At 34.7% G+C, this 16,641-nt stretch overlaps 1 protein-coding gene across 4 annotated transcripts in view; it reads right to left on the minus strand.

The window, feature by feature from the left end:
• Positions 1–16,641, minus strand: part of ATP6V1C2 (ATPase H+ transporting V1 subunit C2) — a 55,488-nt gene that overhangs the window by 35,077 nt on the left and 3,770 nt on the right. For 3 of the 4 annotated variants that reach the window (XM_074288241.1, XM_074288240.1, XM_074288239.1), the window contains exon 3: positions 14,623–14,690. In XM_074288241.1, coding sequence (XP_074144342.1) covers positions 14,623–14,690 — 68 coding nt within the window. Of the gene's footprint in view, positions 1–5,876; positions 5,897–14,622; positions 14,691–16,641 lie in introns of those variants that run through there. The other variant, XM_074288242.1, reaches the window with a different exon arrangement.

Below are 16,641 nucleotides of genomic sequence, written 5' to 3' on the forward strand. Positions count from 1 at the left end.
TACCATGTCAAAATAGCTAAGGGAAGACTCCAGGCAATTGGATGGCCCCCTGTGGTACGATTATAGGAAGACAGGACAATAGTAATCCAGGATGAGAAATCCTAGATAAATTGCTATCTACACACTGGAGAATATAACCACATAGCATTTGCCACCGTATAGAATGTAGAGATTCAGGTAGAAATTCAGGATGCTATAACATGATGTAGGACAGAGGTCTTTTAATCTGTTTGTCATCAGGATTACTAATTTGGCATGGATTGGAGGTTTCTGACTTCATTAGAGTTACTAGTGCCTGTTATCAGTCTTAATTTCAATAGATCATTCCCATTAGATTCAATAAAAATTTACCAAATGCCTACTGTTGCTCTTCCCAACCTGTTTCTCTCACTACCTGCTTATTAGATATTTCAAATTGGATATATTCTATAGACATTTCTAAAACATAACTATGTTGGGAATTGAAGAGAAACACAAAGAAAGATAAGAAAGATACAAAAAGCTAAGAGAGACAGCATAACTATATGGAAACCTACATTTGAATTTGTATTTTGAAACTTAATCACTGAAACTGAACCTCAAGTTTCTTCACATGTAAGATGAAGACTATAATTAATATGCTATCTACTTCAATGGGAGAAGGAGGGAAGAGGGAGTTTTCTGCATTTAAGATCTATATAACCTTGTATTTTGCATTTTGTGCTTGCACTCCTCTACCAATACCTTGTCTGTTGGGAGTTGTCTTTTTTTGTGAGATTGTAATAAATCTTTTTTTGCTTTTTACCTTGAGTATACGATTTTAATTTGAGTAATTGTCCCAGTTTCTACCTCCCAACACTGTTATAAGGATTATATGAGATTATGTATAACATTTCTAAGTATTTAGTACAGTGCCCAGAACATTTTAGGTGTTAAAAACCATTCTTCTTCCTCCCTACATTCCTTCTTTCCTTCCTCCCTCCCTTCCTATTAATATCTCGAAATAAGTGGTATAGCCTAAGCATAGATCCTCCATTTCAAAATCCAGCACTCTATCCATTGCACCAAACTGCAGTTCTCTACTGACATTTTCATAATCAAACATTCACTTCTCATACCCTAGTGTTTTGTAAACCTTAAAATACCATAAAAATAAATTATTACATGTGGAAATAAAAGAGTAAATACTTGTTAAAGTCAAATGTACTAAGTTTCTCTAAAACAGTCATAAATAACAATCAAGCAGTGTGCCATGGCAGAAGTTCTAAAGTCAGAATGATGAGGGTTGAGGTCCCTTTAAGATTCCTTTCTAATTGCCCAACCCATGGCTGACTTTGATTCACAAATCCTGGTCAAAGGCACCCTTTGAATATCTGGGCCCAGCCCCCCCACTCTCAGCTCAGCTTCCCCCAGCCCTCACCTGATCTGAGCTAACTGAAAAGCCAGCCGAGAACTTAGGGGTACCGCCCATCATCTTCTAGGTATAAAAAGGGCCAGAGGGAGCCTTCTTTGCAGGAGCCCTCCCCCCCAACACATGGTATCCTTCCAGCCATGTAAGGGTTCCTGCCCGCCCAGCGGCCACTTCTGGCCCTGGCGTCTTTCTAACTGAACCTTACTTCCAAATTTCTACAATAAACCTTTTATTTATCAATCTAAGTTTTCAGGCCTGTAAATTCATTTACAGGGGACACTGCCCCTCATGGGTGGGGTTCCCCCTTTCCTTTCCCTCATTAAGAAGACCCGAGTTTTTATCCTGACTTCTAATAACTTATGCTGTGTAATCTCTAGGAAATTCTCTTGCCTTCTCTGGGCCACAGATTTCTTATTTGTAAAATGAAAGGTCTGGATTAAATACTTCTCTCTCTAAGAAATACTTCTACTTCTAAATTCTATGAACATTTATTATGGGGTTTCATTAGGTCAATCATCCAGGAAGTCAATAAGCACTTAACATTATAGAGAATAGAGATCACAACATTGAGAAGTCAGGAAGAGAAGGCTGGGAGGGAGAGAAGGAGGGGGGGGGCGGGGGAAGAGGGTTTTGATAATGAATTTATTTTAAGTTTGTTGAGTTTTAGGGGTCTATGAGACATCCAATTAGAGACGTCCAATAAGCATTAGAAGATAAATGATTGCATTGGGTCAGGAAAAAGATTAGAACTTGCTAAGTAGATCCGTCTAAGCAGTTTAGAGATGATAATTAGGATGAAGCATAGAGCAGGTATTCACCTCAGAGGTTTGCTACAAGGTCTTCTAGTATACCTCTCCCCCTGCCTTCAACCTCCAGCATTTTCCTAAACTTCGGAGGTCAGGAATTCTAACCGAAGAGATCATTCTTTGTGATTAAAGGAGCCCAGAGGGAGCTCAGTTAAAAATGCAAAGATGTGACTAGGGCAAGGCCCAGTATCTCATTAGGAAAATTAAGGGCCTCAGGGAGAGTAGGACATGTAGAGATTTTAAAATAATAATAAATGAGGTCTTGTTTTCTTTCTCTTCTTGATCCAATTTTTCTTGTGTAGCAAGATAACTGTATAAATATATACACATATATTGGATCTAGTATTAGATGATCTGCCATCTAGGGGAGAGGGGAGGGGAAAGGAGAAGAAAATTTGGAACACAAGGTTTTGCAAAGGTCAATGTTGAAAAATTGCCCATGCATATGTTTTGTAAATAAAGCCTTAATAAATAGGTAGGCAGATAGATACCAACTGAGGCCTCACAAGGCAAGGTAGAATACAAAGGAAAGTGCAAATAGAGTATATTTAAAACTCCCCTCTAGAAGGAGTCTTCCAAAATGGTCTAAAAAACTTGAGACCACTTCCTTCCTAATTCATACTCAAGACCAGAAGGCTGAAGAAATAACAAGGGATAGGGTTCTCAAGACAGAATTTCTCTTTCTGGAACAAAGAGAAAGCTACAAACCTAATCCCATAGTTGGAAGAGATTTCCAAGGTTAAATGATTTTGTATAAACTAATGAAAAATGAGATAGGAAAAGCCAGAATAGTAGGCACAGTAAAAGCAGCCTCTAACACACAACACAATTCAAATTATCACGTCAAATCTTGGTACTAAAGAAAAGATGATTAAATACACAGCCATAATCTTACCAGAGATGAAACTTCCTACAGGTATGTATTCTAATAAGCCAGAAGGTCCTTGTGTTTGTTGCTTTTTGTTTAATTGTTTTTCTTGGTTAGAAGGAATGGTAGTGAGAGAGATTGTGACATTGTGATTGGAGACTTAAAAGATCTTTTACAGCCAGCTTCTTTATACCTATAGCAGGTAGATGGAGCAAGCCTCTAACAAACTAGATAACCAGACAAGAGCTATCTTTGCTAGATTTTCAGGTGAGCTAGACAAGAACCGGTCAAGGGAAGATGGTTTGGATATTCAAAAAAAAAAAAAGTCTGCAAGTCTTTCCTCTTCAGAATAGTCAAGTCAGAAGTGAGATAGTTTGGCCCAGAGGTATAAAAAGCACCAAACAGTAGAGTCTGTTCCGATGCAGGCCCATCCAAGGAGTCAAGAATCCTCAGGGAAAGACACCCAACTTCTTTGTTTCACTGTTTCCTCCTGAGCCAATAGGGATAATAGAACCAATCTACCCTGGAGCAAAGGAGCAGAAATAGGAAGGTGTGGCTACAAAGAAAGGAGGCTGAACCTTTTTTTTTTTTTTAAAGACTATAATGGAAAAGCCTAGAATGAAAATAAATGGATTCAAAATATTCTTTAATTAACCTTCTGGCTATTCTTAATTTTATTAGAATCAACAAATATGAACATTTTCCTACACAAATAACAGAAAGAGGACTAATTATGAAATTTGAATCTTCATTATTTACAACTTTAAAAAAAAAAAACATATTTCTAATTTCTTATTTCAAATTCAAGCTCTGCAACTTGTTAGCCCTGTGGCTGTGGGCGGATCACCTTTTCTGTAAAATGAAGTTACTTCCTTAGTAAGATGAAGAGTTTGAAAAATATTGTCTCTTCCAAAAGAATGTATTTTTATTCAAGAATCGTTAAATCATCTATTTCAATTCACTGTTTTTAGAGGGATTCACTGAGGTCCAGAGAAAATTACTCAAAGTTACAAAAGTCATTAGCATCTGATTTAAAGCTTCAAACTCAAGATTCCTTATGAATCTAAGGTTCTCTCCACTATACAGTATGGTATGATCCAATTCAGTCACCCACTTTATTTGCCAAACTGAATTCTGAGTAACTTTTGACTATTTCTAAAAATTTACCCAGAGGCAGCTAAGGTGAATAAGATAAAGTAAATAGAGGACCAAGCCTGGGGTAAAGAGTACCTGAGTTCAAATCCAGCCTCATCTGTGTGACTCTGGACAAATCACTTTCCCTATTTGCCTCAGTTTCCTCATTAGTAAAATAAGCCTAAGAAGAAAAGAACAAGCCACTCCAATATTTTTGCAAAGAAAATCCCAAATGGACTCATGAAGAGTAAAACATGATTGAAAAAGACTCAACAAGAAAAAATGCTAACTGACTGACCAAATAGAGGAACTTGTATCTAGTTCAGGATTAGAAGGATGATAATAACATTTCTAAAGTTTGTGAAAGACTACAAAATTTTCCTCACAACAACTTTGGAAACAGATAATCCAAGTATTTTTCCCATCTTATAGATGAAGAAAATAAAGGTTTCCTGGAAATTCAGTAACTAGCCTAAGGTTACATAGCTGGTTAAGCATCAAAGCCCTCATATGCCTCACTCCTTCCCTAGACAGTTTTCTTTTCCAGACACCATGCCACCAACAATGATACTTAAAAATAGCTATAGCCCGAAATGTTTGCCTAAGTTGATCAGAGAACAGAATCATGAAGTCTACCTAGATGTTAAAGATTCCTTTGCAAAGTTTACAGAAAAAAATATTGAATATATGCCTCAACGTGGTTAAAAAAAAGAAAAAAAAGAAAAGGAAAAAAAAAAAAGAAAAAAAAGAAAAGAAAACCCCCATATACCAAATGAATCAAATATATGCATTTTTTTTGGTGGTAGGAAAAAAAGGAGGAAGAAAAACAAAGTGAACAAGTCTTCCAAATTTTTAAAAGAGTAAACAAACTATGATATATGAATGGAATGGAATATTATTATATTATTTCATTGTATGACACGACAAATATAAGGATATGGGAGGCGATGGGGGGGGGGGGTGTAATACTGAAAGACCTATTCAAACCAGAAGAATTATACAATTATTAGGATAAGTCATTGTGAAAATAACAAAATGAAGACAAGATTAAATTCCTTTTTTTTTTTTTTTCTGGTTATTGTTAATTTTTTCAGGATACTTGGGCCAATAATTGGTCCCAGGCCATTCCTTACTTTGTCATAGTTTTGGTTTTGAGGATTCAGAATAAATTGTAATTGTTTCTGTTCTAGGCAAGAAACCCTGAGGTGCTTTCCCTCTCATTGATTTTTTTTTTTTTTTTGGGAGTAGATAAACTAAGCCATATTTCATCTCATTTGCCAGAAATCACTGAATGACTATTGCCTCAGACAAACTGAGACTTGGAAAAGACTTTAGTTTAGAAAGGTCAAGGTCCCCACTGCATCTAGAGTCATCAAGTCATCCTGATCTAAGTCAATTCACTTCCAGTCAAGCCATCAACCTCCTGATGTTATTGATTCTCTTTTTGAAAACAACTAACAATAATTATTTATACCAAATTCTATTCTACCTTCACCCATTTTTGTAAATTTACTTCAAGCTGGCTCTGGCCTATATATATTATACAATCAATTAATCAAAACATTTATTAAACACTTACTGTGTAAAATGACGACAAGGAAAGCAGTAATAGTATTTCCCTCAAAAAGCTTATATCAAAAGAGCAAGGGAGCTGGCTTTGAAATCAACAATAACTTACCCAGAAAAACTGAGTATAAACTGGAATAAAAAAAGAAATAGAAGAGATTTAATGAATTGACAGATATCTGTGACAAAAAGACCAGAATTCAGTGGAAAATTTAACATCTAAGATCTCAGAGAAATGTAAAGTAAATATTAAAGAGTAACTATATATAGGGAATCAAGAAGGTCAAACTGTTTACTTCTCATATGGGAGAATGTTATCTGTACTTTTAAGAATGTTATCATTAAGTGTAAACTGTTTAAGGTTCTTTCTGATAAAGGCCTCATTTCCAAAATATATAGAGAACTGACTCTAATTTATAAGAAATCAAGCCATTCTCCCAATTGGTAAATGATCAACGAATATGAATAGACAATTCTCAAATAAAGAAATTTGAACTATTTCTAGCCATATGAAAAGTTGCTCCAAGTCATTATTAATCAGAGAAATGCAAATTAAGACAACTCTGAGATACCACTACACACCTGTCAGATTGACTAGAATGACAGGAAAAGATAATGTGGAATGTTGGAGGGGATGTGGGGAAAATTGGGACACTGATACACTGTTGGTGGAACTGTGAATACATCCAGCCATTCTAGAGAGCAATTTGGAACTATGCTCAAAAAGTTATCAAACTGTGTATATCCTTTGATCCAGCAGTATTATTACTGGGCTTATTTCCCAAAGAGAATTTAAAGAAGGGAAAGGGACCTGTATGTGCAAGAATATTTGTGGCAACCCTTTGTAGTGCCCAGAAACTGGAAAATGAGTAGATGCCCATCAATTGGAGAATGGCTGAATAAATTGTGTTATATGAATGTTATGGAATATTATTGTTCTATAAGAAATGACCAGCATGATGATTACAGAGAAGCCTGGAGAGACTTACATGAACTGATGCTGAGTGAAATGAGAAGGACCAGGAGATCATGATATACTTCAACAACAATACTATATGATGATCAATTCTGATAGACGTGGTCACCAACAGAGCAGTAATAAATTGAACCAGCTACACCCAATGAAAGGACTCTGGGAGATGACTATGACCCACTAAATAGAATCCCCAATCCCTCTACTTTTGTTTACCTGCATTTTTTATTTCCTTCACAGGCTAATTGTACTATATTTCAAAGTCCGATTCTTTTTGTACAGCAAAATAACTGTTTAGACAGGTATACATATATTGTATTTAATTTATATTTTAACATATTTAACATGTATTGGTCAGCCTGCCTTCTTGGGGAAGAGGTGGGGGGAAGGAGAGAAAAAGTGGAACAAAAGATTTTACAATTGTCAGTGCTGAAAAATTACCTATGCATATATCATAAATAAAAAGCTATAATTTTTTTAAAAAGTGTAAACTGTTTTTCTTCCCAAGTTATTTTTATCTTCTGAATCCAATTCTTCCTGTGAAACAAAAAATTAAGTTTTGCACATATATATTGTATCTAGAATATACTATAACATATTTAACATGTATAAGACTGCCTGCCATCTATGAGAAGAGGTGGATGGAAGGAAGGGGAAAATCAAAACAGAAGTGAGTGCAAGGGATAACGTTGTAAAAAATTACCCATGCATATGTACTGTAAAAAAAAAAAAAGTTATAATTATAAAATTAAAAAAAAAAGAAGAAGAATGTTATAATTACTTGGATAGTTTGCAAGAGTACATAAAGATAGAAGATGGGGTTATAGTAGAATATGATGGAATGGAATAAAATTGTGTATGGACAGGTAAAATGGACCAATTATCTCATCTCACACAGTGGCAGCAGATGGGAGTAGAGAGTTAGTAATATCAATACTAAATCTATATGATCCAAATACTATAGCATCTAAAAGTTGAATTACAAGTGAAAATAGATAATACTACAATATTGGAGGACTTTCCCTCTCAGAACTAGGTAACACTAACAGAAAAAAAAAAAAAAAAGAAGAATTTAAGGAGGTGAATAAAATCTTCGTTAAGCTAGATATGATATATATCTGGAGAGGACTGAATGGGAATAGAAAAAAATATACTTTCTTTTTCAATGGTACATGTTACCTTTACAAAAACTGACCATATATTAGGGAAGAAAAACTTCAAAACTGAGGTGAAAATTTCTGAGTTTCTCCGACGTCAAATTTATAAAAATGTGAATCATTCCTCAATTGAAAAATGATCAAAGGATATGTATGAAAGGACATTTTTTTGATGAAAACAAACAAACATATATGCTTATAAAAAATGCTCTAACTTACTATTGATTAGAGAATGAAAATTAAAACAACTTTTTTCATATTGGCTAAAATGCTAGAAAGGCAAAGTGACAAATATTGGAGCAGATGTGGAAAAAATTGGGACATATTCACTATTGGTGGAACTGAACTGATCCAACCACTTTGTAAAGAAATCTAAAATAATTCTCAAAGTTATAAAACTGTATATCCTTTGAACCAGCAATACCACTATTAGGTCTGCTTCCCAAGACGATTAAGGAAAAAGAAAAAGAACTTCTATGTTTTAAAATATTTATAGTACTTTTCTTTGTGGTGGAAAAAAAAATAGAAATTTAGGGGATGCCTAACAATTGGGGAATAGCTAAATTAGTTTTGAGGTATATATGACCATGATAGAATACTATTGTGCAATGAAAAATAATGAACTAGTTGACTTTAACACATTCTATATTCACTTCTTTTTCCTGTTTTTTTTTTTCCCTCTCCCATGGTTTTTCCCTTTTGTTCTGATTTTTGTCTCCCAACAAACATGATTCATAAAGAAATGTGTATTAAAAATAAATTTTTACAACAAGTCAATAGTGTGAATTAGAAATTCATGACTTTATAGTGAAACCTCTTTTTATATTATACTGTGTACATAAAAATAGGTTTGGGGTTTTTTTTGGGGGGGTTGTCTTTTTGTATTTAAGTTAAAAATGAATTTAAAAAGAAGACAGAATAAATATTTATTGACTAACTCCTACAATGTACAAAACACTGGGAATGCAAGAATGAAATAAGAAATAGGCCCCGCCCTCAAGGAAATTAATTTTCATAATAAACCACATAATCATTACTTAATAAAAATATATAATATATCCCTGTAATATACTTTGAATAAAACAAGTTGACATTTTTATATAAAAATAAAGCATTAATTCTATTCAATAATAAGTTTTAATATTTACTACTCAATACTAGTGATTCAAATTAAAAAAAAAAGAAATTAGAACCTACCCTCCAGGAACTTATATTTTATTAAGGACTAGCTATAATTATAATAGAAGTCACAGACTGAATTAAACTAGATGATCTTGAAAATACTTTCTATTTTTAAAATCTTTATCCTAAATTAAACAATTTTTGCTATTGTGAAATTCAACTCAGACCATTTAGAACTTATAATGAAAGATGTAAGGATTCTACCCTCTGAAATTCTCTTTTGCCATTATTCTTCCTAAAAGATTGTAACCCTGTGAGAGTCAGTATCATGTGACTTTTCATCTTCCTATCATAATGCATCATATTATAAATGTGTTTAATTAAACAGAATTCTCAAATCCTCCCACATTATACTTGTTCCATTACACACATGATTGCAATGCTCTTCACTGGGGAACAAACCTTGTAGGCAATCTTTTCTATTTTCTTGCTTGATTCATTCCCCTTTTCACTCCTTCACTATTTATCTCTTCCTTCTCCAATCCATCCTTTACACAGCTGCCAAAATAAAACTTCTAAAACTCGGTACTAACCATGTCACTGTCCTGCCTCCAGACTAAAATACAGCCCTCACACAAGGCAGCATTTGAATTAAGTCTTGGAGACTTGGTTTTATAATTTAAACTCCTTTATAATGCAGCTCTTCAGCAGACCTTTGCAGGTGTTATGCTTAACTCCTTTGCATATAGTCTATGGTGTATCTGATGTTCACATACAACATTCCATCTCAAGTTTCCATGTCCTTGCCCAGGATGATCTCACATCTGGAATACCCTCTTTTCTCCTCTACTTCTTACACTCCACTTCTTTCAAAGCTCATCAAAATATTACTTCCTACATGAGCCTTTGCAGATCCCCCCTCTCTCTATCTCCTCCCAGTTTCTAATGTTATCCCTAGCTCCAAAATTGTCTTAAATTTACTTTCTCTATCTTCTTATATTTAAAACTTGTCTGTCTAATAAGAGAGGTGAAAAGATAGTATGTGGACAGAGAACTTGCTTCTAAGATAGTTGGTTCCAAATCCCACCTGGACATCCTGGCTCTGTTAACTCTGCCAAGTCATGCAGTCTCTCAGAGCTCTAAACAACTCTAGGAGTACAAGTTGCAGAGAAGGCATAGATCTGAATTGACACAAAAAGTTTCCCCTTGCAGGAGCTCTTTATGTCAATGAAATCACAGATCCAAGTCCATATCCCACATAGTGGGTAGTCAGGAATATCCAAGACAACTAGATGACTCAGTGGACTAAGTACTGGGCCTAAAATCACAAAGATCTGAATTCAAATCTAGCTCCAAAAAGTTACCATCTGTGCAATCCCGGACAAGTCATTTAACCTGTTTGTCAATAGAAAAAGAAATAGTAAACCACTCGAATATCTCTGTCATAAAAACTCTAAGGTTTTGGGATGTTGTAATCTATGGGGTCACAAGTTGTTGAACAACAAAAAGGTAGAGGTGATTGATTGTAAGTGCATTTACTTAAGTCTTTAAGGGAGATGGAATGGTGCATGTAAGGAACAATAAGGTGGACTGTGTGGTTAGCCCCATAAAGTATGTGAAGGAGACTAATATACAAGAGGCCCAGGAAGTAGGTTGGAACTCAGTTGTAAAGGACTTTAAATGTCAAAGTTACCCATGTACTGGATCAGCTCTAAATCCTTTCCAACCTCCAAGAATTTTTTCAGTCATGAATAATCCACTCATGGATAATTAAGCATTTGATTACATTTGGGGATTTAGATTTCTTACCTATAAAATTCTCTAATTTCTATCTTATTGTTGATGGATTTTAATTGTTTATAAATGACTATCTGTGAATGTGGACTTAACTAGATCCTATAAAAATGTTTCTATTGTCCATACTTTGTTCTCCTTCATTAATTCAAGTAATCTCCTAAGAAAGCTCTCAGGACATGTGATGTTTCCACCAATAATTGCTAACCTAATCAAGATCACTTAAAAGGCTCAAATATTCAGAAAAAAAGAGGAATGTGCTGCTTTCAAAGCAAAAGTATTAATTCTTCAGATGTCAATGTAGAACAAAAATAATTAGCAGATTCCCAACAGAACTGCTGAGAATAAATCAAAAATAGATGAAAAGCTCCGAGAGCCAAAAGTTGCCTTACAGCAACATGGAAAAACACTCAGTCTAGCCGAGTAAATAAATAATAAAAGGATATGGAAACAATACACCCTGAAAACTCTTGTACCTTCTCTACTCTCCTGACCAGAGGCAGTGCTGACAGGTTTGTGCTGCCTAGGTTACAAGAACAGCTAGTATTTATTTATCTAATAACACTTAAGCACTTTTCAGAGAATCCAGTAGTTCTTTTCAAAGAACTACAGCAGAGTATGAGCAGTTTCTTTGAATACTTCATCCTGTATAAGCTTTTCTACATGATTTTTATTCCCACAATGTGGGCAAGGGTGGCTGACAGGTTAACCATGCTATGACTACACATACAACTGCTGAGCTAGTATTAACTCTTTGGAGTATTCAAAACAGATCATGCTTGTCTTACGGAAACAGGGAAAGAGCACTGGACTTACAGATAGGAGACCTGGGTTTGTATCCTGCTACTGCTTACTAGCTGTATTACTTTAGAAAGTTATTCAAGAAATCTGAGCTAGCTTTCTTACCTGAAAGGTCATGGTGGAAATCAACCTATGTTATCTTTAGAGTTCTTTCCAACTGAAAAAAATCTTAAATTTTCTTCTCTGAATATGGGCCTTGACACGGTAGCTACTCATTGTTTCTGTTTTGGCAAGAAACCCCAAGGGTCTTCCCCTCCCATACTGATTTTATTTATTTATTAGCTAGGTTAAGGGGAGGGGAGAAGGAGAGGCCATTTTTGCCTCATTTTTACCTAGCCTTATTCTCTGAATGAGCGCTGTTTCAGACAAACTGAAACCTGGGAAAGACCTTAGTTTAAAAAGGCCAAGGCTTCCCACTTTATCCAGGACTTTCGCCAGTTGTCCTGATCTATATCTTGCTACTCGACCCAGATGACTCCAGGAGAGAGAGTGAGGCTGCTAACTTTATACAGCTCTTCCTCTTTAAAACCAACTCACTTATACGTCATGGCAAGTCCTTCCTGATGCCATGGCCCTTTTCAAGAATGAAGAAAATAAAACAAAATTAAGATATGTCAGATAAGCTTACTGTCTTTTGGACCCTGGTGCTTCCCTAAATCAGGAATAGATTGATTGACTGCTACAAAGAGTCAGTTCTAGCTGCCACCTTGAATAGCCAGATGGTTAATATGCCAGTTGCATTTATTTTTATATATTTTCTTTTTTGTGAATTTTTTTACCTTGAATGTAAGTTATGATGGAAAGAACAATCATACAACTCTAAAACCCAAAAGAACTTTAGATATAATAATAAATGACATATGCGTGGTGTTTTAAGTACATTATCTCATATGAGCCTCACAAGAAACATGACAGATAAATTCTAAGGTAGGCATAGACATTATACTAATTTTACAAATGGGGAAATTGAGGCTGAGAAGTGAAGATATGAACTCGGTTCTTCTTGATTCCATGTCCCACATTTTATCCTCTTGCTATCTTCTCTTTTCGATTTGCTTGAGATCCCAGTTTGTTGGAGAAGGTGAAGGATAGCACAAGAACCAAAATCCAAGGGTCCTGACTCTCTAAGTCCAGTATTCCTTCTACTACACCATAAATTAAGACTGCTGTATTTTTGGTAAATTAGCCTCTTATACCTGAACTATAATCTTGACCCTACTGTTAGTAATTTTTGGACAAGCCACCTACCTCACAGAGTTTCAATTTCCTTACTTTGAAATGAAGGGAATTAACTAGACAGATCTCAACAGCTCTTAGAAACTTCTAACAAACTTTAATTATATTATACAGTGTATATATTTATAAACTCTTCTATCTAGGTAGTTTTTTTTTTGTTGTTTTTTTTTTAGTATGTTTGCACATTTCTTTCATATCTGATATATCATGGCAAACATAACTAGAAGAAAAAATTTTTTTTATATTAGGATAGAGACAACAAAACATTACTTCATTGATACACTGAACATAATACTTAGAATTGTAACTAATTGCTACAGTAATATCTAAAGTATTAGAACATCTTAAGGTAACATTAGTATCTATCAACCATTAGGCAGTGTGGTACAATAAAAAAAGCACAGATATGACAATGTATCTCAATTTGAATCTCAGTTTTGTTACTTTAAATAAATGAATGATGAGTGGACCAATAAATGACTGAATAAATAACATTTATCAAACACTTATTACACACGATCTCATCTGTAAAGTTGGCTATATTAGATTATTTCTAGATCCTATCTACCACAAATAAATAGAAGGTCTTCCAGAGCAGGGACTCCTTTTTTTCTCTTATTCCCACAAGTATACTAGGGCATAGTGAGCCAGCCTTTAAGTCTGGGTCTCATATATATTACTTATGTGACCAAAATCAAGTAACTCAAATTTTCAATGTTCTTGATGACTAAGTTACAGCTATACTGATAGATGGAACTTCCTTATCAGAAGTTCTCCATACCAATGACATTATAGTCCCCCATCACCAGAACTTAGCACAGTGACTCAAACATAGAATGTACTTAACAAATGTTTGCCTAGTTGAGTTTAATTCTGGCTTTAAATTCTATGAATTATTCTAGAGGATCATTCTGTGCTTTCCCAAATTATGAAAAATGCTCATCATTTCCCCCAAATTAGAATTTCCCAAAGTATGTGCCCTGATCTTATCAGTTCACCTTTATAATATCTCACTAAGCAGACCAGAAGCTAAATAGTATCATTCAGTTTTACAGATAAGCACAATGCAAAATGATTTATCAATCATTCATTCAATAAAGTTAATTAATTCTCTGTGCAAAGCTACATAAACTGTAAAATCTTCAAGATTAGGACTATTATATATAGTATCCTACATCCTGCAAAGAGGTAAACATTGCTACTATTGTTACAATTAACAATACTATTAGGCAAATTGATACGGAAAGGGATTTTCCAGTGCCTATCATATAACAACAATTTTTAATAATCATTTTTCAACTATATTCCCTACAATCCCAAAGATTTGCACTTTACAAAGCTAGCATCCACAGTATTCCTTCTTAAGACTGTTGCTCAAAGCAGCATTTGGGAGTTGGAGTCCTGTATCCTAAAAGAAATGCAGGGGTTTCTGCAATCTCAAAAAGTAGGAAAACTATAGCTCTAAACAATGCTCAGGGCTATTTCTAGAATAAAGGAAAACCTCTTCTTAATTCCCAGAGTTTAATGCTAAAAGTCCTACTTTTATTTTAGGATAATAATTGCATTGAAAATTTTAGCAGCATATTTATCTAATAAGCAAGTTGCTTCCAGAATGACCCTGCAGTCCTTAGAAAAAGATTGTCTCCTTTGACCACTTTGCTGTTATCCTACTACCAGGTTTAGACAAGTATGGGTTCAGTTAATGCAAGTACACTGTGTCCTCTAAAAACAATGTCAGATTCTCATTTGTATGTAGTAAATAAGGACTATTTTACCTTTCAGTAAAGGTATCAAGTTTCCCCAACTCATCTGAGAGACCAACAAGAGAATCCAAGGTCCCCACCTACAAAGAGCATAAATAAGTTAAATGTACAGACTCTTAATGGGAAAGATGTTTTGTGATTTTTTAGATAGAATAGCTTCTAGTGGGAAATCCTATGGTTGCCTGTTGAGAGAGAGAAACTAATACAGAGCTTAGAGATTGGTTAGAATTCTTTAGTTAATAGTAATTTGGGATTTGAGTTCTCCCCACCATCATGTTTTTCCCATGCAAAAGATTGTACGTTATCTTGTGGTAGGTCCTAATTCTCATTTTCAAATAGAAAATATCAATTTTACAATTTGATGAAAAAAACTTCAGCAAGAGATATCTGTAGAAGCAAACTTAAAAATTACTAGAATGTCAACTCCTTGCAGAGATCATGTCTATTTTTTTTTTGTATAGCCAGAAAATAGCATAATGTCTGACACTTAGTAGGTACTTATTATTTATTAAATTAACTGAATCAAATATTTGAATTTAAATTTTAAAAAGCATTTCTGTTTCAAGTGATTTCAAACAATCTGTAGTAGAGTTTTCTTGGCTGCTATAGATAAAGGATCTGATTTGGGTGGGGCTCCTCTAGGGTCATCCTTTGGGGCAGCCATACTCTTAGATATTTTGAAAGTTTATGGAACATTCTTTCTACTAACAAAAGGAATTAATTGTATAAAACTGCACAATGCCCACTTATCTCTGATGAAATTAAGAGATGTGGCTTCTCTTCCCCAAGGGTTCTCCTCCTCCACATTTCCCCAAGACACTATAGTTTTTGACTTCTATAGAGAGACAAGCCAAAACAGCCTTGATTCAAGGGTTAGAACTCAGAGCTTCTTTTACTTCTGTAAATTCAGGCAAGTCATTTATTATCTCTAAGTGTTCATATCTATAAAATAGGAGGAACATGGGCTAGAGATCTGAGATCTTAAATCTATGTTCTTCTTGCACTTTAATTTCTTCATCTGTAAAATGGGATAATATGTGAAGGGATTTCCTGTGCTTATCCCTATTTTTGAAATAAAATAATATTGAGTCCCAGCAAGAGTTAGAACAAGAGTGCTTAGGACCCTAGAGTTTTTTTTAATATGTTGAAAAACTATTTCAACATATTTTAGTGTCCTTTGTAACTCTATATTTTATTCTATGCAGTAAAACTGATTCTCGAAGCACTCATAAGCTTCACAAGATTATCAAAGGAGTCCAGGACATACAAAAAGTTCTAAAACCCCTGATCTAAGAGCAGTTGATGTAAGCATCATTATTTTAAACATCCTTCTACAGAAAGTCTTTTCTCTTCAGCCTACCTGCTGGTGGCATGCCTCTTAAAATGACATTGTACTTATATTGCATGTAATTGTTTGTATATTTAACAGAACTATATATGGGAGTTTTTGTTTCTCCTATTCTCTCCTATTTCTCACTTTCATCTTGGGAAGGACTTCTCCAACTTAGGGTATGCATAGCCCTAGTTGGTATAAGAAATTAGTCAAGGAGATAAGGGAATTTATTAATTTTGTAATTATCTGTCAGACCAGTGTGACATATTTCATGTTTTAGAGGCTGAGGCCAGTGGATCACTTGACCTTTAAAGTTCTGAGACAAAATTGGGATAAAGTCTTCCAGTATCTGTGCTATGTCACATACCAAATATGGTGAATCCCAAGAAGCACAAGGGCCACCATGCTACCTAGGGAGTCCAGGTCAGAAAACAGTACAGGGCAGATTCAGAGCTGATCAGTAATGAGCCTCTGTATTTACAGCCTGCCTCAGTTAAGGAGAGACCTAGTCTCAAAAAAAAAATCTTATTCAACTAAGCATTGTGAATTTAAGAATGTTTTCCTTTTCATATTGAATAAGGGAAAGTTTATTCAATGCCAAGGCATATGGGAACAGAAAAGTGATCTTGGGCATAAACACTGAATTTCTTTCCCTTCATACCTTCTCTAAAGTGGGTCAAAAGTACACTTAAGGCTGG

The sequence above is a fragment of the Sminthopsis crassicaudata genome, chromosome 2 (genome assembly GCF_048593235.1).
Source record: "Sminthopsis crassicaudata isolate SCR6 chromosome 2, ASM4859323v1, whole genome shotgun sequence".
Classification (NCBI taxonomy): Eukaryota; Metazoa; Chordata; class Mammalia; order Dasyuromorphia; family Dasyuridae; genus Sminthopsis; species Sminthopsis crassicaudata.